The sequence below is a fragment of the Watersipora subatra genome, chromosome 8, assembly GCF_963576615.1.
Source record: "Watersipora subatra chromosome 8, tzWatSuba1.1, whole genome shotgun sequence".
NCBI classification, from domain to species: Eukaryota; Metazoa; Bryozoa; class Gymnolaemata; order Cheilostomatida; family Watersiporidae; genus Watersipora; species Watersipora subatra.
The window spans coordinates 32,743,683-32,769,202 of record NC_088715.1 but is presented as its reverse complement, the minus strand read 5'-3'; the positions used below and the strand labels follow the sequence as shown (position 1 = coordinate 32,769,202).

The window sequence follows — 25,520 nt, the reverse complement described above, 5'->3', positions numbered from 1 at the left end:
AAATAGAATAGCAAGGTAAATCATAAAATATATTATATTCGATGAGAATATCATAACTTATTTATCATACAAGCAAATGAAGAATAAAAAACCTAAAGTAAACATTTATTAAGAATTTTAAATGAGAACTGGAAGCACAAATTGTCACACTATAGAATCTATGAAGTTGGGAAGAAAGATAAGATTAAAATATAAGGAGTATTTAATGGCAATTGGATAAGATTAAATTTTAAGTTTTACTTTTAAAACTTGCATTAAAAGTTTTTGAAGCTGTTATGATGACTGTATCTATAGCATAATTTTCATTATAATATGAAGTTTTGTTTTGTCAAACAAGGAGAAAAAAGATTAAAGCTAAAAGCCAAAGAGTATTTTTGTTAGGAACATTTAATGAGAATTAGTAGCCAATTTTGATGAAGACATTAAAATCTATTAAATTACCTTCATAGTAAAAGTACTAAACTTATGAAGTAGTCTACACAGAAGATGGTAAAGTGATTTAGCTGGCTAAAATTTTATTAAAGAACAGAAGATAAAAGGCAATGAATAGAACATGAAGTGATCAGGACAGACAGTAACACTGCTACAAATAGAATTATTTATATTTAAAAACCTGCTAAAACTATAACTAACAGAGATAAAATGGATGAAATATTTTAATAGCACAAAATAACCACCAACCGATTACAACTCTGTTTCATGTTAAATTGTTTTGAAACTTCAATTGAAATAGTTTGAAGCTGTAATGATGAGCATATTCTGGGGTGACTTTTGTAGTAATTTACACGAAACTTATTCCTTGAAACTTTTGCGATGCACAGAAAGTCTAACCATTTGGGCAAATTAAACAACATCATTCGTAAGTTTTAACAAAGCGTCAACAGACAGACGGTTAAAATTATTATTTCCATTGTTTAAACTTCAAAAGATAAATAAACCAACGTAAATATATCTGAAATATCTATATATCTACATAAATGAATAATAAATCTATAGCTATGAAAAAAAATAATCACTTGCTACTTCGCTGCTCACCTTTCACGGTTTCAGTATTTCGCGTTTAAGAATGTTTATTAAGAAACCACAAATAGCAGAAAATTAATTCACAAAAAGATTGAACGTTGAATAAATATCAAATTCACAAAACTCTTTAAAAACTTTGTTTTCACCACAAACTCAGTTAATCGTAAGGATAAATATTCAGAGCAGACGAGGTGTAGCCGATTGCCATACTATGTACATAAGTACATTCTCTGGCTTAAAATACTGAGACTGAAATACAAACTAAAAGTCAAGATAGCTTAAGTTTACTTACTTATTATACAGAAAACAATTACAATTTGTTTATGAAGCAGTTTAGCTGTTTTGGTGTTTAAATTTTGGCTAGAACATGCACATTAAAAATGAATTTCGATTTCACAGATTTTTATTTATCAGGGGTGACACCGATCCCATTGAAAAGTGAGGGTATACTGTATATATGTAAATGTTAATGTATAGATATATAGTATTTAAATATACTAGGTGAACGCCCGACATTGCACAGGTATTCCAAAACAGCTTATAAACAGTGGCAAGCAATGTACTTGCCTACCACTTGCCATTAGCCTGGCACATTGACAATGGCTAATTTGATCAAGCTTACTAATAAGAGCTAACTACTTGCTCTCATGGTTGAGCACACATAAAACTACGCTACAGCTATACGATATAGCAACATATATAAATATTTATATACACATATGTGTGTGTCTTATTGTGTCTTTTGTTTTAACTTTTTATAGAAAGTGAAGTTGGAGTTTTTTGTGGTAGACGTTATAAATATATAATTCTTATTTACATTGCAGTTGTTGCTTGAATTTTTCCTGAAAAATGTATTTAAACAAAATGACATAAAAAAAACTTTACCGTTTGGGCAACAGCCTGTCGATAAATCTCGAGGGCTCTCGGGTTTGTGTCTGCCGTCTGTAGAGGCACAGTAATTGTAACTATAGACTGGAATGTCGGAGCTGTCGTTGTTGTGATTACAGTAGATGTTGAAGTGGTTGTTGTTGGTGCTAAAAAATAACAAAGCGATGTTTATCCTTATCTAATATAAAAAAGAGAAAATAAAGCTTCATTACAAACTTTGGAGTAAGTAATCAGATACAGTAATCATTTGCCACTTCATGATTTACTTTTCGTGGTTTCAGTACTTGTGGGGTGAAAAATAATGGTTAAACTTAAAAACAACTAATGATTAAACTACATAAATCTTTCTCATACTCTGACCCAGTGAGATTCCTTCGCAAGCACCTGTGTGCAATTGCAGCAGTTTGCTACTTTCAGTTACATTTATTTATCTGAAGTTCAGAATGCCTCTAAAATGACCAAGACTCTCAGAGTCCTCTGATGAGCTTAAAAACAAGACAATGCTCGTCGTGCTCTTTAGACATATTTTATGATGTCTTTAAAAATTGAATGGCATTCATTTTTATATGTATGTATGTATGAATGTATGTATGAATGTATGAATGTATGTATGTATGTATGTATGTATGTATGTATGTATGTATGTATGTATGTATGTATGTATGTATGTATGTATATCAATACGCTGTTAGACTCTTCGCTTCGTGATTTATTTGTTTGCACATCCATATGCAGTGTGAATACCGAGAGTTATCCTTTCTCTCATGTTCACATGTTTCCTTCTCGCAACAAACCAAGTTAATTTTAAGTCCAAATATTTTGACCAGACCAAGACTAAACTATGTATGTACTAAACAAGCGCATTCTCTGGCTTAAAATACAGGAAACGAAATTGAAACATAAGCTGAAAGTCAATTAAGAAAGATTCAGTTTACTTATTATACATGAAATTCCCGTAGCCAATACAATAAGTTTAGACCGTAATTTAAGTGTTAAAAGATGCTAAACTTTGGTTCATACATGAAATTTAAAAAATTTGCTTGTACTCCATGGATTTTTATTTATCATAAGGTAGCCGAACCTGATTAAACACAGAAAAAGAAAGATTACTGTAACAACTACTAAGGCAACGCCCTTCTAAACCTTCACTAAAACCGAGTTGATTATTCACTACACCGTCTAGAAAATTTTGTTATTGTTTTACTGATCACAACTCCTCTCCTCAATGGCATTGCTAAAATATTATTTATGGTTGAGCAATATCATGATTACAGATCGCAAGAGCTAGATGGCAGCTGTTCTGTACATGGTGCACAAACTATATGCTGTTCTGAACATGGTGCACAAACTATATGCTGTTCTGTACATGGTGCACAAACTATATGCTGTTCTGTACATGGTGCACAAACTATATACTGTTCTGTACATGGTGCACAAACTATATACTGTTCTGTACATGGTGCACAAACTATATGCTGTTCTCTACATGGTGCACAAACTATATGCTGTTCTGTACATGGTGCACAAACTATATGCTGTTCTGTACATGGTGCACAAACTATATACTGTTCTGAACATGGTGTACAAACTATATGCTGTTCTGTACATGGTGCACAAACTATATGCTGTTCTGTACATGGTGTACAAACTATATGCTGTTCTGTACATGGTGCACAAATTATATGCTGTTCTGTACATGGTGCACAAACTATATGCTGTTCTGTACATGGTGCACAAACTATATGCTGTTCTGTACATGGTGCACAAACTATATGCTGTTCGGTACATGGTGCACAAACTATATACTGTTCTGTACATGGTGCACAAACTATATACAGTTCTGTACATAGTGCACAAACTATATGCTGTTCTGAACATGGTGCACAAACTATATGCTGTTCTGTACATGGTGTACAAACTATATGCTGTTCTGTACATGGTGCACAAACTATATACTGTTCTGAACATGGTGCACAAACTATATACTGTTCTGTACATGGTGCACAAACTATATGCTGTTCTGTACATGGTGCACAAATTATATGCTGTTCTGAACATGGTGCACAAACTATATGCTGTTCTGTACATGGTGCACAAACTATATGCTGTTCTGTACATGGTGCACGAACTATATGCTGTTCTGTACATGGTGCACAAACTATATGCTGTTCTGTACATGTTGCACAAACTATATGCTGTTCTGAACATGGTGCACAAATTATATGCTGTTCTGAACATGGTGCACGAACTATATGCTGTCGGCAACTTACCTGCTGGAAATAAGCTGATATTCCATTTTAGAATGAATCTAGTATGTGACTTTCCAAGAAAACCTTTAGCATCTAAAAGTTTCAATCGTGCTAAAGATGTAACCCCTCTACAATCGTTGTCTTGCCGAATTACCAACTGAGTATCGAAATAGTTTTTCGTGACAAATGTAGTGTGTGACGTTCTAAGTAAACAGCTACCATATTTCTATGACTAAATACTCCAACCTTGCTAAATATGTAGTCCATTGTTGTCTTACCATTGCATATTGATAAACCATCTCCTGTGAAACCCTGGGGACACCTGCATATGAAACTTCCATTAGTATTCTCACAAGTAGCGTTGTATCCTCTGCAAACTGTAGGGTCTTCAAAACATTCATCAATGTCTGTAATAAGAAGATTATTAATTTTTAATACAATAAAATCAGCGTCTATCAATCCATCTGTCCGAAGTCACACATAAAGTGTAAAGAAAAAAACTGCCTCACACTGGAATTGTACTCAGGTTATTTGATTTATAGTCCTGCGCTCTAAGCACTACACCATTTGGCCACCTTGTACATTAACCAATTATTATGCATATCCTGCTTACTGATTATGACCTCTCATCCGAACGTACTAGTAATACTAATAATAACAAGATTGTAACAAGATTGTAACAAGAATATTTTTAATAAGAAGGTTAGGTAATACTATTAAAGATAGCTATCAAAATACGGGCTGCAGATGTCATATCAATGTATTATTTTGATTATATTGATCTGGTAAAAGAGCATCAAACTATCAACTTGCACAACAATACAACAATCGCTGACTAGCTGTTAACTTTATAAGACTTGATTTGTTCTCTACAATCCTAGTTGTGAGTTCTTAAGCTAGAATAACTTTTATAACTAGCAACTAACAGTTTCAAAACAGAGTTTGAGAGGAAAAAAAGCTGAGTTTTTAAGCGACTGAACAATTCAGTCAATGATGATATTAACAACAATGATAATATTATGATCACTACAAAGAAAACCCATATTAAAAAGCAGACATAGTTTTTAGATTTTTGAGAAATTTAAATAAATCTACGCGAAACATCATTATTTATAATTACAAACGACAATCACATAAAATTGAACTAACAAGAGGAGACATGGACAAGTTAGGTAAAGTTGAGGCATGAATGTGGGTACATTTTCATAACGTACCCACACTCATTTGCCTACCCATAGGTAGATGTAGGGCAGGTTTTTATAACTTTAGTTTTACTTTATTTTTGATCCTGTATCTCAGACTAGTTTTTAATGAGTACATTATTTGAATGGGCAAAAAGTTAAACCATAACTGTCACGTACAACTTTTATCGTTTGTATTAGGTAAATCAGACACGCTGATTTCTGATTTTGTACTCAAAATAATGATTGGTCCACTAACTTTCAGAGTATTGAAGGCTTTTTTACAACATTTTCATATCGGTCTTGAAAACAACACGATCGGCGCAACAAGCTCCGCCCATAAATACGTGACGTAACCTAGCTTTTTAGGAACAGAATTTAGGAATGTTTAGACCGATCTAGAATAATTGAGATGGGTGTTTTACAATCCATTGTTATCTAAACTTGGTCTTAAAAATAATCTCAGTCTTTTCTGAAAGGTAAATAAGCTATTTAAAATTGCATATTTAAAGTTGAGCTCAAAAGAGTGCGTTAACAACGCTAGCTTGTAATAAAACCACGCTTTTTTAAGCTCATTTTTCTCGGCGTTCAGCCTATTTAAACGTCATGTAACAAGCTACGAGTAATTTTAAATAGTTTATATACCTTTCATAAAATACTGAGATTATTTTACAGGCTGGATTTAGTTAATAATGGGTTTTAAGACACCCATCTCTATTATTCTAAATCGGACTAAACATCCCTAACTTCTGTTCCTGGAAAAGCTAGGTTTCGTCACATATTTATGGGCGGAGCTTGTTACGCCGATTGTATTGTTTTCAAGACCGATATTAAAACGCTGTAAAAAGGCTTTCAATACTCTGAAAGTTAGTGGACCAATTTTTATTTTGAGTACAAAATCGGAATCAGCGTGTCTGATTTGCTAAGAAAATACGATAAAAGTTGTACGTGACAGTTATGGTTTAATAGATGTACTCACAACATACAAGAGCAAGTTCTGTCTGGCTACTTACAATATAATCTGAATACTTAATAAAGTATCGAACAATCAATGTATAAACTCTTTCGCTACTAAACTGTTTATTTTTGTCGGGACATAATTACATATTCGCTAAATCCTAATATTTGAAAAGAGCGCATGCGAAGTGTCATAACTTTCCATCTACATGTCAAACAGTTTTTAATACCAAATTAATCAGTATAAAATTTTACATCAGCTGATGCTATAAAAAAGGCCACAAATGCGCTGGAGAATGAACTTGAACACTTAGTTGGCAATTTTCTCTTCGACTGTGATTACGCTCGAGTTAGATAATTTATCAATATTGTCAATATTATTATTATAATAATATTACTACAACAATATTATAACATATCATATATATTATTATAATAATATATTATATATAATATGTTATATGTATAATATAATATATATATTATATAATATATTAAATATAGTATATAATATATATAATAATTAATTATATATATTATTATAATCATACATTAATATATTATGTCTAATATGTTATATATAAAATATTGAATATATATTATATAATAGATTAAATATAGTATATAATATATATAATAATTAATAGTAATATTATTATTACTGCTAAAAAATCACTCTCTGTAGTACTATTGTTCAAGCCTTAGCAGCTGGAATGTGTCTGACAGTACTCGCCATCACTAACCAAAAACTCTAATGAAAAATAAGGTTTCGCAACATGAAACCGTACTCAGGATGGACTGTAAGCATTATTTCTACCGACTAAATTTATGCAGATAACTGTTTCCTTTTGTTCAAGTACAGGTATACTACACTAATTAATCAACTTATCACTAATCATAAGATGATTTCCAAGAAGCCTTGGCTATATGCAAATGCCGTGCCGAGCCACACTATGTAGCTCAAGGCACACAGAGTTGAACAAAAACTAACGAATTGATTATTGGCGACAGTAGCACTGATTATCAATGGTAACTTTACCTGTACAGCTTGTCACTCCATCTCCAGTGAATCCTTTAGGACAAGCACAAGTAAAGCTACCATCAGTGTTGGTGCAAGTTGCATTCTCTCCTTTACATGGTGAACTTGACTGTTTACATTCATTAACATCTAAAAGCAAAATATCAAACTGAACTTATATCTGATTAAAATCTGTTAATGATGTAATCTAGCAGAACACAACCCTCTACAAATCTTTCATATTCAACAAGTCACCACATACTTTAATGAACTTGGAAAATTTAACTGACAGATGGTTTTCATAAAATTTTAGAAAAGATGAGACTTTCATCGCTATATATACGTATATATGTATACACGTATATACGTATATATGTATACATGTATATACATATATACATATATTTCAGTCTGTCGTTCAGTCTTTCCAATTAGAGCTGATTAGTATCTAGCAATAACGAATCCGTATCGCAGAATATTTGATCTCGGAAACTCTCGTTCACCAGGCAATAAACTAACTCATTGAGCTACGCAAAATGCAAATTCATTGGGTGATATGATTGTTATCTAAATTAAAATTTGAATAGAATTCTGTGTTATAGTGCAATGTCACTAAGGCTTGCTCTCACAGTTCTTATTAGTAAGTTTAGCAATACAGATACTAGTTTATTCAAATTAGCCAATGGCAACCACATTACCTGCCACTGTTTATGAGCTGTTTTAATAACTGTGCAACAAAATAAAATTTAAAAATTCCAACAAAATGCAAAGAAGGACACAAGCAGTAATATCATCGCAAATCAATTGCAAGCAATAAAAAATAAGTGGTAAAGAAACTCGTAGTAATTATCTAATGCAATTACTGCCTGTTAAAAATCATCATCATTAAAAAATAGTAACAAAACAATATGTTAACCTTAGTAACTATAATTACCTACAAAGAAATTAGTGCATTTTGTGGGTATGATATGCAAAAAAATGGAAATTAACAATGTACTACATGCAGAGTTCCTACCTTCCAGACAGGCGTGTAAAATAGATGCTGCATCTAACTTACCGAAAAACCTCCAACTGAACCCCATGGCGCTTTATTTTTTAAACCCTTCCTCTGTAGTGGTGGTCAATTAGAAGCGGCGTTCAAATAGAGGCTGACGGTCTATTTTTCAAATGTCTTGTCAGAATTTTCGGAAGATAAATTTAGCTCTATTACGGGTAAAGCCAATGTTGCCTATATCTTGCTCTATTTTTCCGGTGGAGCAATATTAAACCTTTGGATGCATATGGAGTAATTATTAGTACAACTTTGTGAACACTCTTTTACTGATCGCTATCTGTTATGGGTTTGTAAAAATCGAAAAATGTCAATGTCGCGGTCAAATGGCTGTGGCGCTCTATTTTTCAACTCTTCTCCTAAAGTGGTAGTGAAATAGAGGTGGTGTTTAGTTAGAGGTTTTACTGTATATACCGTAAATATATATAACGGTATATACATAACTGTATATATAAAACCTCTAATTGAACGCCACCTCTATTTGAATGCCACTTCTATTTGCTTGCAACTTTGACTATCTTTGTTCTTTATAAACCTACAATATTAAGTGATCGGTAAAAAAGTGTCCACAAAATTGTATTAATAATAATCATTTACATTAATAACAATCAACTCTCTCATTTTCCAAATCCAAAGTTTCTTTGCTTTTTTTGTTAAAGGTATAGAACACCATAAAAACACTATAGAAACAAACTATAAAAATAATTAATATTTGTCTCAGATTAATAGTAGTTCCTTGTTTAACGCAGTCGTAATACGTCGAAGTCTGTATAGATATATAAAAACGGCTAAACTTTCTAATTATTAATGAAAATTTCAGAATTACCAATTCTAGATTTGTAATTACTAACTGTCACAGGCTGAGCGCTTCTTGTTTAATGCGGTCTTAATATTTCGAAAAGCATGCGTGTAAAAAACGGTTTGCAAGTTATAGGCCAATGGTTGCGTTTAGCCAGCAAACTTTTAATATTTTTGAATCTTTTGAATCTCCATATTGATAGCTGATTGATTAGCCTATTGTTGTCTCTAATTATTATCCAAACTAATCAAAAACCATCTAACTGCGTGACTGATGAGATAATCATATGTATATACATGTAGTAATAAGCTAAAGCGCTATAAGTCACCAGCAGAGGCAAACTTACTCCACAAATTGCAGAAAAAGAAATTACAGATGGAATCATATGCACAGGTACAAAAATGCATTCCAAGCTTCAGCGTATTGAAGTTGAAGCTGAGTATTCCTAGCCTCTTTACCATCTCTACATCAAAACAAGCTATAATACTGTCTAGCACACAGCTTTACTAACCAGTGCAGTGGAATGGCCCGTCTGCTGTAAACCCTGGAGCACAGCTGCATGTGAAACTTCCTATAGTGTTGGTACAGGTCGTATTTACTCCAGTGCAAGAGGCAGGATTTGTTACACACTCATCAATATCTAACAACGGCACAGGTTTTACATTTTGTGATTTTATTCAATATGTGTTCACAATGTATACCTATACATAGTGCAATCACAACTTACTAGTTTAACCGTTTCATGAGTGAGGCAATTTTTTACTCAATAATATACTCTTACAAAACATACTGTAGATTCTTGCATATTAGCTCTGTTTAATGCCAAAAAATACTAAACTAAAGGGTCAGCTTTTAGATGCACAACTCTTATCTTACTCCAACAAAATGAATTATGCTAACTTAATCCTAGCTACTACACCTCGGACCATACCAAGAATGTGCCTGGTAGTCTGTGATTTACTTTTTTAGTCTCTTCTCTTCTACCCTGAGTAACAAGCCAAGCATTTCCGAGTCAGTAGAAGTGACAGCTGTCAGTAGCTAGTTAGTAGGTAACAGGTTACCAGGTAACAGGTGCTTCGAGTTGTATTTATGACAAAAATGTGACAGCTCCAAGGCACTCTGCATTGTTATATGAACCATGTTTGTCTGAATCCATACTAAGTATGTTAGGAAAGAAGAAAGCACCATACAGAAATTGAGCCTGCATATTTGGTTTCTAAGCTAACCACTCTACTATCCGCACCACTCTACCGCCTTACTGCATTACGTGATAATTATGCACATAACTATTACACATGATTATTTCTCACTGTGCATGGGATTGCCTGCACAGTGACTTTAATTTAATCATCAAGAAAGATTCAATCAAATAGTTTGTAATTATATTCTAAATCAACTCTTCTGATAGGAGATGGTTATGAACAAATCTAACTTTTTTCACAGTAGAAGATATCATCCGATGATTCCGTTTAAAAAGAATGTTGAGTGGTGCATTGTGAGTCTCCAATTTTTAACAATACAAAATATAGCAGAGCCTTTGCAAAGGAATAACTTACCTGTACATTTATATCCATCTCCAGAGAACCCTTGATTGCACATACAGTTAAAGGCAGTACCTTTTACATCACATCTGGCATCAAGTGAGCAGCGATGATTGTCGTCAGGACAAGGAATTCTGTGATCTATCACTGTAATGTACAGAGAGTTGAGATTGTAGACAAAGCACTGTGTGTGCCGTGTGAGTGTGTGCATTCATATGTGTGCGTGTGTGGGCATGTGAGCATTCATATGTGTGTGTGTGTGTGGGCATGTGTGCATTCATATGTGTGTGTGTATGCATTTGTGCATTATATGTGTGTGTGTATGCATGTGTGCAGTCATATGTGTGCATGTGGGCATGTGTGCATTCATATGTGTGCTTGTGGGCATGTGTGCATTCATATGTGTGCGTGTATGCACGTGTGCATTCATATGTGTGCTTGTGTGCATTCATATGTGTGGGTGTTATGCATGTGTATGTGTGTGGTGTCTGTTATGTGAAGTGTTCAAGTTGATAACAGAATACTTTAACACATTAGCAATCAAAATTCAAAAAGAGCAAAAATAACATCAAGGTAAGAAACTTAATTCACACTCGACATGAAGATTCATTGTTTAAGGAAGCTGATCTTTCACATTTAATTTGTGGACTCTCAACATCTATATATATATGGTACTTCTAATATAGACAGTGTGTACACTTGGCAACAGCGTAGAGCAACTAACCTTTACAGGTGTTCACTCCATCTCCAGTGTAACCAGGAGGGCACTGGCAGGTAAAGCTACCTACTGTATTCGTACAGGTAGAATTCGCTCCCTTGCATGGTGAAACTTTGGAACTGCATTCATCGACATCTGCAACGAAAGATACAAGAATTTTATCAACCATTAAGGTTTTAGAAGTCATAATTTAAAAAACTAAGAGTATACAAATGGGTAGGTTCAGTCGAACTTTTATTGAATTGTATAATTTATTGAATAAAAATTTGGCAGTCTCAACAACTCTATCTAGTCTCTAAGTTACTTTAGTTACTATTTTGAAGTGTGCTGATAATGTTTTCTGCAACCTTTAGATAAACCAAAGCTAATCAAAAACCGGTTGAACTTCAATTATAAACAACATATATATAATAATTTATATAGTAATATATAAGCTAATCGATAATGACTATGTGACAGACAAAATTACACTAAACTTTCAACTGAAAACCATCAAATCCATTTATGTACCAGCCGACTGCGAATTTAGCTTCTAATTACATAGTAACCAACTTTGAAACATCTACTTATGAGAGCCATGATTTAGTGGCATGTACAAATTTATCTTACATTATTCAACCAAAACATTCAAAACCTCCTGCCAACCAGATCAACTGCATATTTGGATAAAATTGTAAATTTAATATATAATGGAATAATACCTGGGTTATTCCGGCAAACTTACATTTCAATTTGAGAAAATAACTTAAGAGGCAGTTTCAAACTAATGTGCAAAAAACATTTCTATGCAGGAACAAAAAAGCTTTTCAAGTGCTTATGCAATGAATCAAAGCCATGATAAAAAGTTCAGCAACTGATGAAAGTTTAGCAGTGACCAAGAGAAACGCGTTTTTTTAACATATTCAGATGTATTTATTAAATATCTATATGTGTATCTACATAAATGCATTTCTATGCTGACAGTGTCATAGACAATAAATATAATAAATATTATACATGTAGGTACTACAGTAATAGCCTAAATTGAATAATTAAGAATTAAAGACAATGATAAAAAAAGTTTTTAGCAACACTTGTACCTTTTTTATACCTTTGCCGTTTTGCATTAGAAAACAGTAAAGAATAAAAGTAGTTTATTTCACTGTCCTTACGATATAGATGAATGCTTAAAATAAATTAAGTTATTACCAATTAAAAATCATATCAATAACTTGTGTGTTGAAACCTCAAGCCAATGAAATGCCGCAACATGACAAGCTGAAGTTGCAAGCAGAACTTATCACATTGATATAAATGCCTTAGATTCATTACATACATATGCATGTACTAGGTCGGTGAAAACTCTTTTCCATATCTACATTAAAACTATCTATAATACTAACTAGTGCACAGTTTCACTAACCAGTGCAGTGGAATGGTCCATCTGCTGTAAAACCTGGAGCACAGCTGCAGGTGTAACTTCCTATAGTGTTGGTACAGGTCGTGTTCACTCCAGTGCAAGAGGTAAGATCTGTTACACACTCATCAATATCTAAAAAGAATGTAACCAAGTATATAAAACAGGTAGTGATATCTACTGACTTTAAAAATTCTCAACTCGATAGGTGAAGTGAATCAGATATGGAGCACCTTGCGATGCATGCTACAAAGTGATGGCCGGTGGATATATTTGTTTGCAATTATAACAACCGTGTCTATAATGTTTATAGATAAGTGTAAGGAAAAACTGATGAATCTTAGTAGCTCTTAGTGAAACAAGGTAAAAGTACATATTTCTATGTTCAAGCTGAGATAATAACCTTTAGTTGAGTGCAAAGAGATATAGAAATTCAAGTTTTTTGTCCTCGTGCGCCAAACTGGTTTTGTAAGAAATATTGATAAGGAATTAAAAGTCTCGCATAAACATGAACAGCAATGACTGATCTGAAAAGTTGGTGTCAGCCCTAAATACATTTATGCTAACACATGTACATTTATGTTAACACATGTACTTTTATGTTAACACATGTACTTTCATGTTAACGCATGTACTTTTATGTTAACACATGCACATTTATGTTAACACATGTACTTTTATGTTAACACATGTACATTTATGTTAACACATGTACTTTTATGTTGAAACATGTACATTTTTATGTTAACACTTGTAGCTTTAAGTTAACACATGTACACTTATGTTAACACATGTACTTTTATAGTAACACATGTCCATTTATGTTAACACATGTAAATTTATGTTAACACATGTACATTTATGTCAGCACATGTACATGTACATTTTGTTAACACATGTACATTTATGGTAACACATGTAGATTATGTTAACACATGTACACTTATGTTAACACATGTACATTTATGTTAACATATGTACTTTTATGCTAACACATGTACTTTTAGGCTAACACTTTGATTGAAGTGATGCTCACATGTCTAAGATTAGATTAATTTTAAAACTTTAAATTCAAATTGTCAAATTGTTAAATTGTTCAAAATTTTGTTCTAAATATTGTTCAAATTTAGAACAAAATAAAAAAACTCAACTCTACAAGCTACAATGACTCTAATATAATATAATCAACTAAGCTTCAGTTTTATTTCATTGCAATGTAGTTATTCTAAACCAACTCTTTTTATAGAAACTAGCAGTAGTATGTAGAGAGCAGATCTACACACGTTTGCACTTAAAGTGAGATTTTGGGTACATTTTAGCCCGAGAACCTCGGAGAATGGTGTTGTCTGATGGAAAGTTTGGGGGGGGGGTAGGTGTGTGAGTGTTGGGAGCTAAGGTTATGAAGTTTGAGAGGAATTGTGGGAAGGATGCGGTGCTGGTCGAGAGGAATTGTGGGAAGGATGACGTGAAGAGGGCGATGGTTTCGGGTTTCGATGCGATGGGTTTGGGGTTCGGGTGTCGACGAGTTGAGCGATCGATCGTCGAATGGTTGGGGTTGGGTTGGCGACCGGTGGGGTGAACGGTGTTATGTCGTTTCGGTTGAATGAACGCTGATGTTGGACGAGTTCGGCGTGTCTATTCGTGGAATCGGTTAAATCTCCCTTCGTTATAAAACTCTTTAAAGATGAGTAATAAGAAAGGGGAAAGTCGAATGATTTATTCATTATGAAAAAATTCTTTTGAGAAGACATGAAGAGTCTTTATAGAAAACTAGATGATATAATTCAAATTTCTCCAATACTATTTATTAGTTTTGGATTTTTTTCGGTTAACGGTGAATTTTTACGAAATATAATTCAATTAGAACATAACCCTCGGATTGTACTTATGGTATAGCTAGTTATGAAATTATTCAAAGGTTGGGAATTACTGAACGACTTGTTCAATGGGCTAATCCATCTTCACGGTTAGCGAGATATTGTGTAGGCAACTCAGCTCGTTCAAGGTTTTGTGGAAGGAGAGCATTGCCTATTAAGTTTGTTTGTCATCATCCACATTTCGAAGAAAATAATGGTAGATTTACAGCACCAATTAATACTTCCACTACTCGATCCACCATCAGAACTACACACACATCCAGAATTCCTACCACCACCACAACTACACTCGCTAGTACAATTCCTACTACCACCACAACTACACTCGATACCATCATTCTAGCAAGTGGAATCACAACTCTTCCATCATCTGAAAATCTTAAGGAAAATATAACTAATATCCCATTTGTACCAACAACCTCAAGATTATATAATCCGAATAATGAAGAAAGAGAATATGGAAATGAAAGTTTTTTTGTAGAAAGATCCACCATCAGAACTACACACATTTCCACAATTCCTACCAACATTGCAACTACGGACGTTACCACTATTCCAGTGAGCAGAATGACAACTCAGACATCATCTGAAAATCTTAAGGAAAATATAACTGATATCTTATTCATACCAAGAGCCTTAAGATTATATAATCCAAGTAATAAAGAAAGAGAGTATGGAAATGAAAGTTTTTCTGTAGACAAATTACAGGATGTCGAAATTTTTTATCATAATCACATGCTGCTGCTAAAGTTGTAATCTAATTTTCATGCTTTTCTAAATTTTTATTCCACAATGAAAATGACATGTGAATATTGTATTGATTTTATCTTAATAATAGTATCTTAAAATATACAATAAAATATAAATTCTCCATCTTTGGAGATGAAGATTTTATTTCTAAAGGTTCTATTGATTTGCATATATATTCATTAAAAAAAAAAAAAATTCTTTCTTATAAATACTAATTGCCAGTTTTCTGTGGAGTTGAAGAGCTTGTCACTTCAGAATATTGTAATTCTTTCTTATCGAGATAGAAGTATGTGATGCTTGACTCGCTTTTCTCATCAACTTCTTTTTGTTTTGCATCATTACTGTTTAAATATATAAAACATTGAGGATTGAGAAAGGATGAAATAAATGGATAACTATATATCTTTGGATTTAAAATTCTCAAAATCTACTTACCAAAATATACATTGAGCTAAGCCATCGTATACGTCTTGTCCACATGTACAGGAAGGTAATCCATCTATAGGATAATCCAATGGTAAATCCAATTGCAACTCCGTTTCACTATTTTGAGAGTTTGTTTCGTTCGAGTTGTTTTTTTCATCAGTTTCCTTACCATCTTCTTGATACCTGTTTAATTTTTTTTGAAAATTCATTGAAAATTGAGAAAAGATGATGTATATAGAATGAATAATTATATATTCATATAAAACTTTAGAATTTAAAATTTCAAAATGTACTTACCAATGTACACATTGTGCTAATCCATCATATACATATCCACATGTACAGGAAAGTAGTCCGTGTGTACAATATTCCCATGGTGTAGCCCAAATTTGAAGACAACTATCTGTACATTTCCATTCTGACATTTTACCCTTCTCAGAATTCTGTTAGCTTATGAAGAGTGTTATGATAATAATGATTTGTTCTCGATTGCTTTATATAGTTGAACGTCTGTAAAACGCTTGAGTGAGTTTAATGAAAATTTATAAATAGATTACAAAACATTCCTCTATGCTTACAATTTCGCGAAAATGAATTTCGCGAAATTACACATATATATTATATAGTCAACTTTCGCGAAATTGAATTTCGCGAAAGTGAATTTCGCGAAATTGGATTTCGCGAAATTTCACATTATATATATTATATAGTCAACTTTCGCGAAATTGGATTTCGCGAAATTTCACATTATATATATTATATAGTCAACTTTGGCGAAATTTCACATTATATATATTATATAGTCAACTTTCGCGAAATTGAATTTCGCGAAAGTGAATTTCGCGAAAGTGAATTTCGCGAAAATGGATTTAGCGAAATTTTACATCATATATGTTATATAGTCAACTTTCGCGAAATTGGATTTCGCGAAATTTCACATCATATATATTATATAGTCAACTTTCGCGAAATTGAATTTCGCGAAAGTGAATTTCGCGAAATTGGATTTCGCGAAATTTCACATCATATATATTATATAGTCAACTTTCGCGAAATTGAATTTCGCGAAATTGGATTTCGCGAAATTTCACATTATATATTATATAGTCAACTTTCGCGAAATTCAATTTCGCGAAAATCTGTTTACTATTTTCACCTCATTAATTCCTTTGGACACACCCATCATTCTTCAATTCATTATATAAGCGTTGCATGAACTGATGGAATATTCTGCCTCCTTAACCATCTCTTGATGCCTACTTATATACAGACTTGAGAATTTGGGTCGATCGAGCGTTGATACCATAAGGCTTGTATGCTTCAGCTAGAATTCTGTTAGCCGGCTACTCGCGATTAAGTTCGTTGAGTGTCGCTGTGTTCAGGCTGTTGTGTGGACAAGCGCCTTGGCATTTGACCTGGCATTTTTCCTAGGTTTACCTATGGAATTCTCCTGTTTGGTTTGGCTTAACCATTCCATAACAGTCTCTCGACCAGTAAATAGATGAAGATGATGAACTAGTAAAGGGGCATACATGGATTAATATGTGGATTATTTTGAGGATAGCTCCAACTCAGCGTGAGTATATCAATATATAAAACTTATATCAAAAAAGTAAATAATATTCGGTTGTATTTGTCACCAAGTTTATTTCGATATAAAGTATATATGTATATTCAATTGTAAAATATAGAAAAAATTTATGTCAGTTCTTCTCGTAATTTAACAATTTGGGAAGTTCCTTGAATATGTACATTGTCAACACCTTCATTTTCTTCGTTATTAAGACTTTTACTAATTTTTCCATTCCAATCATATCTATCTAGTATAGTTTTTCGAACTACATGATCTCGTGTATCTGTTTCAGAAATTTTTAGCATAACTGTTAGAAAATCTTCTATTGAAAATCCTCTGCTCCAAAATATTGCAAAGAGAAGACAGTAATCTCCACATGTTGTTGAAAGAAATCCTTGGAGTAGAACATCATTCCATTTAATTAACTTTATTCCAGAAAGTTTTAAGATTTGAGCGACATCTGGATATGTTGAAGGATCTCGTCCTGTTGAATCGAAACAATTAATTTCGGATTTTGTTCGAATAACTCCTATCCAGTGTTCTCCTGGTTGATAAGAATAGTGTGTGTTAAAAATATATATTCCTTCATTCGATAAAAATTGTTCTTTAAATTCATTTCTTGCACAGACAGCAAAAAAATGATTATTAGTCATGTGATCTTGGGAAAGAACATCGAAAATATTTGCTGTATTCATCCTTAGAATATGCTTCCACCACTGAGTCGAACGCTAAAGTCAGAAGCGATTTCCATCATTTTGTATATATGTATTAAGATAGACATTTTCTGGTGTTGCAGTCCGAAAACCGATATCGATTGTTAGTGAAACATGTCTCATTAAATGAAAACCTTCGGATGAGAGATCTCCTGTCAAATCGAAAGCGTATATTGCAAGTCCAGTTTCATATTCAGTCAGTCCAATTCCACTTCCTTCAGAAGAAAGATCTTTTCCCATTGCATTTAGAAGTTGTACATATGGTCGAGTATACATTCTATTTTCAAAATTTGGAGTATATCGTTTTCCAAAAGGTAGTCCATCAATTTGTAGTTCTACATGACTCACATCGTAATGACCAAATTTGAAAGGATTACGATTGTATGATCCATTTTCTCCATCGTGTGATGAAAGTGAAACAAGTATTAAATTTGGTCTAAGTGTGTTATCAGCAATTTTTATTTGAGTATGGGTTAATCCAGTATTCACATTATAAGATCTGGTGTATACCCGAGAAAGAGGATACTTTGCATTAACACCATTGAGTAGTTTTTCGTTATGTAAAAGCTGAATTGTTTGGTTGATTTTTAATTTTCGAAGATGAAGTACACATTTCGTCAACTTTACTTTTCCCCCTCCTCCAGGAGCAGCTCCTGTTGCCATCAGACAATAACTTGGTTTACTTCGGTCTAGTTCTAATTTACAATTCAATCCTGGAATGAGATATCTTTCCTGTTGAAAAATGCTAAGATGGAGTCGTCCAAAAAACTCAAATGTGTTTGATCCTCTAATAAGATTCTTTCTTGCTGTAGACGCAGTATTATCGAAATCCGCACCATCTTTTGCAAGATTATCATCTTGAAACCATCCTTCTGCTTTTAATTGGTATTGTTTTGCTTCTCTGCTATTATTGAGAAGGGTTTCTATGAACGATCTCATAGGATAATCACTTGAATGTTCAACAACGGATCCATTAATTTTGAATGTTGCTGTTTTGATTAGCGAATGAAAAAACGCATCCCCTGGTACAACATTTACGTTACCAACAGTATTGTCTAAATTGGAACCATCGTCCTTGACTACTTTTCCTTCGATTTGCAAATATGAATTACTTAAATCGATATAGTGATCTACATCTCCAGGTATTTCAATTTCAATTGGTCCATATTCACTGAGTCGTGACGGACCTAATTCACTATAATATCCGTGCTCCACCGAACTATGTGTGCCCGGAACATCAAATATACCCAAACTTTCGTTTATCGTAAAAGGAGAACCCGTTATTTTTAAACCTGTTGAACCAATCTCTCCAGAACTCATCTTTCACTATTGATGTATGTCAATAAAATGAACTAAAAATATTGAGATAATAATATATAAAACATTTCAAATTTAAAAAAATATTTGGAGTGGCTTTTCTCCGTCGTTTTGCAGGTTTGCTACGGTTATTTAATTTTCTTTTCCCAGGTTTTCTAACTCTTGGAATTACTACTTCATCTGTTTCTTCTTCTTCTTCTTTTGGTCTCTCTACCATGTTATTAAGATAATTGGATGCAGCATCTAACCCTTTTTTCCCTAATGAGATAGCCGTTTTTTTTGCTAGAGGCGCAACAGCTTTTGCTAATTTTTTAAATATTCCTGATAGTCGTCCATTTCCCATCACTCTTTTTCCTTTATATGGTGTCAATCCGCCATTTCCTGTTTGATTAGACGTGTAATATTGAATGTAAAAGTTTTTTGAGTCTTCTGGAGTATATGGAATTAATATGGAATTCATTGTTTCTTTCTGAAATGAACCGTTAGTATAACCTTCCCTCCATCAAATGGTACTTTTTCTTCATCATCACTTGTTATAAGGGTCTCTATCACATCAGTAGAAATTTTATCTACTTCAACGTAATGCACTTGACTGAATTCTGTATAAACTCGAGAGAACTTCTTTCCACTTACTGGGACAACTCGTAACAATCGTACATTTGCATCTCCAACGAGTCTGTTACTTACAATTGATGAATATACGTATAATGATGTAAATCCATAGTTGATATCCGGAGATGTGATGTTTCCGTGTTTTCCCACATTATAAGTTATCTTCGGATCTAATCCTAAGATATTTGCGAAATCTTGTGAAAACGAAACCTGAACACTCGAATCTCTTACATACAACATAGATTTGTTGGATATTTTGTCGTATTCGAATTCTATAGTTGGATGGAAATTGAAGGATTTTAGAACATCATGAGCTCGTTGAATTACTTCATCTATATCTTCGTATCTTCCATTTCCAATTTTTATGTCGAAACGACGAAATCTCCCATTAAGTTCCGCTTTTGTGATGCTTATTATCCCTTCTACTACATTTGGCCAATTATTTAAAAACGATATATCTTTTAGAGCAACTTCCCATTGTCCTTCTGTAAAATCTACATATCTGGCTAGTCTAACTGTAAAGTTTGAATTAGTATTTTTAGGAAAGTCACTAAAACTAGCATCAGAAGGAAGAGTTACGAACTCCGACATTTTCAATTCTTTCAATGAAGTTCAATTCCTTATCATCCTCTTTTATTTAACAAAATCTCTTTCATTGACCCAGCTATTGAATGAATCAGGATATCCCATCCATTTAACGAGTATTTCCTTTGTTCTTCCTCGTTTCCGAGATTTGAGAATTTTCTCGATTCGAAAAAATGTGGGTTTTTTTACTTTCTGTAGTTCATCTTCATAAAAAGTTCCATCAACCGGTTCGTTTGCCAAATCACGTAATTTATAGATAATCGGTCTTTCAAAATCAAGTACTTCTGTAATTTGAAAAACTTCAACCGTCCAATTTATTGTGAAACCTCTTTCGAAAGCTGTTCTAGCTTTACTAATACGAACGTAATCATCAATATTGAATTTGGGAGTACTGTCAGAACTATGTTCTCCATTTTCATAAATCCTATTCCAGATTCTTTCTTGATTTTCATAATTTACATCATTCGGTTTTATTCCTAATGTTGTGTGAATAGTATTGTTATATGCTTTTACCATTTGTGGTAAAACATCAATATATCTTCGTTCATCCGAATATGTCATGAATCTATACATCTTCATCCGTAATGTTTTGTTGAATCGTTCTATGATGGAAGCTTTAATTGTCTCATTCTCAGATGTAAACCATTTTACTTTATTTTCTTTCAAAACTTTTTTGACATCTCGATTATTAAACTCTTTTCCTTTGTCTGTTTGAAAAACTCTATAATTAGTTCCATCCAATACTTTTTTTAAGACTTTTGCTACCAATATACCTGATTTGTTAACAAGAGGTTCTACCCATGCTTTTCTTGAAAAAACATCAATCAATGTAAGTAAAAATGTAATTCCATCATTTTCAGCTCGATGAGATCTAACATCCATTAAATCAGCCTGTAATTGTTCACCAACTCCTGCAACAATTGTAGGTCTTCTTCTAAATTTCGTTTTTATTTGTTTGTGTAACGTATAAGCATCTTCACCACTTAACCAATCTCTAACTTCTTGTTCGCTTTCTTTTCTCCGAAGTGCTTCAATCAGTTTTCGTGCTCCACCTAATGAAGATGTTAGATCCGGGGTATAATAGAATTCATTTAGTAAGTCGTCCATTTTCCTCTTGTTCCTACATAAGGTTTTCGTGAAGACGATCTATTCGAGTTGGATTTTGATTTATTTGATAAATTCGAGTTCGACTCCTTGATAATTTTTTCAAATAGGTTAAATTGTTTCTCAAATGAACTTGGAGAAAAGGGAGAAGATACAATTGATCTATCTTTAACACGAAACTTTCTTTCAAGAAGATTTCGTAAGTTCTCAGGTTTAATCTCTCCTGTAGATCCTGTTATTTTCCCGGTTAAAGAATCATAATTTCCAGACTTTTCCAATTTTTCCAGAAGTTTTTTCGCTTTAGTTTGATCTTGTTTCGAACCGAAGTCTTCAACTATTGAAGAAATGGAATAAGATCTAGAAGATTTTGACGATGGTTCTTCTTCGTTTAACTTCGGTGGTGATAATGTGTCTTCTTTTTTTGGCGATTCTTTTAAAACTGTAGAGTCATGAGACGAATTATCTTCGGGTAATTCAGGTGTGTCTTTCTTTAGAGTTTCTTTTGAATTTTGAGGTGCTGAAGGTGTTTGTGACATCATTGAAATCGGTTTTCGAATAGTCGGAGACTGTTGAATTGGATAACTCCGAATTGATTTCATTTCATCTAAAAAAATTTGAAGTTCAGCTGCATACAAATTAACTTTGTTAGTCTGAAATAGTGTTATCGTTATTAATTTGACGCATCCTATCTCTGGTCTCCTTAACCTTACTTACTCTTGGATTTTCTATTGGATTAAAACGAAGTGACGAACTATAGCCATCATTGATAATTTTTGAATCCTGTTGACTTTTAAATTGGTTTCTTTCGTACTCGTCTTCAGAAACCAAAAAAAATTTTTTTGTGTACTTAGGAAAGCTCATCTTCCTGCTGAATGATTAATACAAGTTGAGGGATGGCTTTATAATCCGTTTCAATAATCCTCTTCCGTTTTGCAAAATCTTTCGTTTATATTTAAGAGGTTTGTTTTCATCGATAATATTCATCAACTCCTTTTTATGTTGACTCAGAGAATGGTATTGATTTTTCGTTAAAGGTACATTCCCATATATAATATTTTTAACAATTTCAAGTAATGTTCTAATTACTTCTTCTTTCATATGAGGTAAAGCAGAACTTGCAAGTTCATCTGTAAGACTGTTCAGTATTTGCAGAATTACTCTGTTTTTTTTCATTCTCTTAGAAAGTGGAGAATTATCCATGATAACTTAATTATCTTCTTTTTCTTGGTTTAAACAATCCTCCGAGCAATGGTTCAACTAATCCTGGGAGTATAGCACCCGCGATCGGACCTAGTAAAGCCGATAAAAACCCTCCTTTTTGCAAAAGTTGTTTCTTTTCCAAATTCGATGTTTCAGGACTAATCAGTCGAGCGATGTTCGTACTTTGTCGACTCAAAGCTTTATACTGAGCATCAGTTAGTCGTTCTTTTCTTTTAATGAGTAATTTCACACAATCAATAATTGCTAAAATTAAATCCGTTTTAGCATTTTTAATAATTGAATGTTGAGAAGAAATAGAATCACCAACTAGAGTTAATAAAGTTAGTAAATTTCGTTGAATTCTTTTTGTTTCAGCCATATCTATGTGATAATTTTAGTGATGTTATAGTAATCACTCAGAGGAAGATACAGAAGTAGTATGGTGAATATTTAAAGAGAACTTGGAATATATACTTGTTTTATTTAATTATGGAATACCAATCAAAATCGATTGCTTAATTAGGCTTATAAATAATCATAGGCGTAGAGTCAACAGGAGGGAAATTTCCCATAATTCTCATTGTATCATCGGTTTCTTGTCGGAGGTCCAGTCTCATGAAGGAATATGGTGAAGATGTTGCATCTCGGTAGGATTCCTGAAAATATTTAACTTGCCCAGGAAAAACTTGTTTTCCTAAAAATGTGATCGATGTAGAATCCCTGGGGTTTTTTCCTATAAAAAATAGTGACTATTCAACGAAATTGTTCTAAGTTTACCAAAGAATAAGTTTTGTGTAATAGTAAAAATACTAATATTTAGATGGTGACTTTCTCGAGTATACAAATTGTTAGCCATCTTGATATTTGATGATAATTCCTCCATTAGATCATCAATGATCATCCATCTATTTTCTCCATCTTTGGGAAAAGTACTCGGATCTTTCAATCCTTCATGAAATTCCACTCCTTTCATATCCTCAAAAGCTTCCTGCCATATTCCATAGCAATATATAATTTCGATTGGAGAAGGGGTAGATATTAATTGAGATTGTTCAATCAACCGTTTAACGAGTTGAGTTTTTCCTGATCCTGTTGGTCCTGTTATCATAGATGTGAAAGGAGAATGTAACCTCACATCAATTGATTGTAGTCCGTCTTTCTCCATGTTTTGATAATTACTAACATTGAAGTTTTCATTTCAACTAATTATAATGATGAGGAGATGTTTTCAAAAATCACACTTTCATTATTCATAAGATTTTGAAAAAATACTTCTACATAGTTCACAGTAGCATTCATCTTTTCTCCTGTAATCCGAATAAAAAAATATTCAATCAAAGATGAAGCTACAGTTATTGCAAGTAATATTAAAACCGGTCCAAAAAATTGAAGCAAACTTTGTCGAAGCGGTTTTGATGTAGATTTAGTGATGTTATCAAAATGTTTATGTAATAATACAGCATCTTCAACTAATCCATCTGTATTATCTTTTTCTTCTTCACAAGATTTGTAAACTTTAGAATTATCCTTATGAATAGTTTCCATAATTTTATATATTTTTATATTCCTTCTAGTTGAACGAAATTTTTCATAATGAATAAATCATTCGACTTTCCCCTTTCTTATTACTCATCTTTAAAGAGTTTTATAACGAAGGGAGACTTAACCGATTCCACGAATAGACACGCCCGAACTCGTCCAACATCAGCGTTCATTCAACCGAAACGACATAACACCGTTCACCCCACCGGTCGCCAACCCAACCCCAACCATTCGACGATCGATCGCTCAACTCGTCGACACCCGAACCCCAAACCCATCGCATCGAAACCCGAAACCATCGCCATCTTCACGTCATCCTTCCCACAATTCCTCTCGGCTAGCACCGCATCCTTCCCACAATTCCTCTCAAACTTCATAACCTTAGCTCCCAACACTCACACACCTACCCCCCCCCCCAAACTTTCCATCAGACAACACCATTCTCCGAGGTTCTCGGGCTAAAATGTACCCAAAATCTCACTTTAAGTGCAAACGTGTGTAGATCTGCTCTCTACATACTACTACTAGCTATGACCAAATTAAAAATTACATACGAAAAAAGATACCATTCCATGATCCTGTCTGAAAGGGAAATTTCTAGATGCATTGTTGATTTTAAATTTTTGATGGCACAAAATAAAGCAGAGCCTTTGAAAAAGAATAACTTACCTCTACAGTTATATCCATCGCCAGAGAACCCTTGATTGCACATACAGTTAAAGTCAGTACCTTTTACATCACATCTGGCATCAAGTGAGCAGCGACGATTGTCGTCAGGACATGGAATTCTGTGATCTATCACTGTAATGTACAGAGAGTTGTGATTGTAGACAAAGCACTGTGTGTGCCGTGCGTGCGTGGGCATGTGTGCATTCATATTGTGCGTGTATGCATGTGTATGTGTGTGGTGTGTGTTATGTGAAGTGTTCAAGTTGATAACAGAATACTTTTAACACATTAGCAATCAAAATTCAAAAAAACCAAAAATAACTTCAAGGTA

At 33.3% G+C, this 25,520-nt stretch overlaps 1 protein-coding gene across 1 annotated transcript in view; it reads right to left on the bottom strand.

Annotated features, from left to right (window-relative positions):
• The window catches only part of LOC137402469 (fibrillin-2-like), a 91,843-nt gene that overhangs the window by 22,178 nt on the left and 44,145 nt on the right, over positions 1-25,520 (bottom strand). The window contains exons 39-46 of the mRNA XM_068088969.1: positions 25,190-25,321; positions 12,828-12,956; positions 11,432-11,560; positions 10,723-10,854; positions 9,678-9,806; positions 7,338-7,466; positions 4,439-4,567; positions 1,909-2,057 (exon numbers count right to left, since the gene is read on the bottom strand). Of these exons, the coding sequence (XP_067945070.1) occupies positions 1,909-2,057; positions 4,439-4,567; positions 7,338-7,466; positions 9,678-9,806; positions 10,723-10,854; positions 11,432-11,560; positions 12,828-12,956; positions 25,190-25,321 (1,058 nt within the window). The remainder of the gene's footprint in view (positions 1-1,908; positions 2,058-4,438; positions 4,568-7,337; positions 7,467-9,677; positions 9,807-10,722; positions 10,855-11,431; positions 11,561-12,827; positions 12,957-25,189; positions 25,322-25,520) is intronic.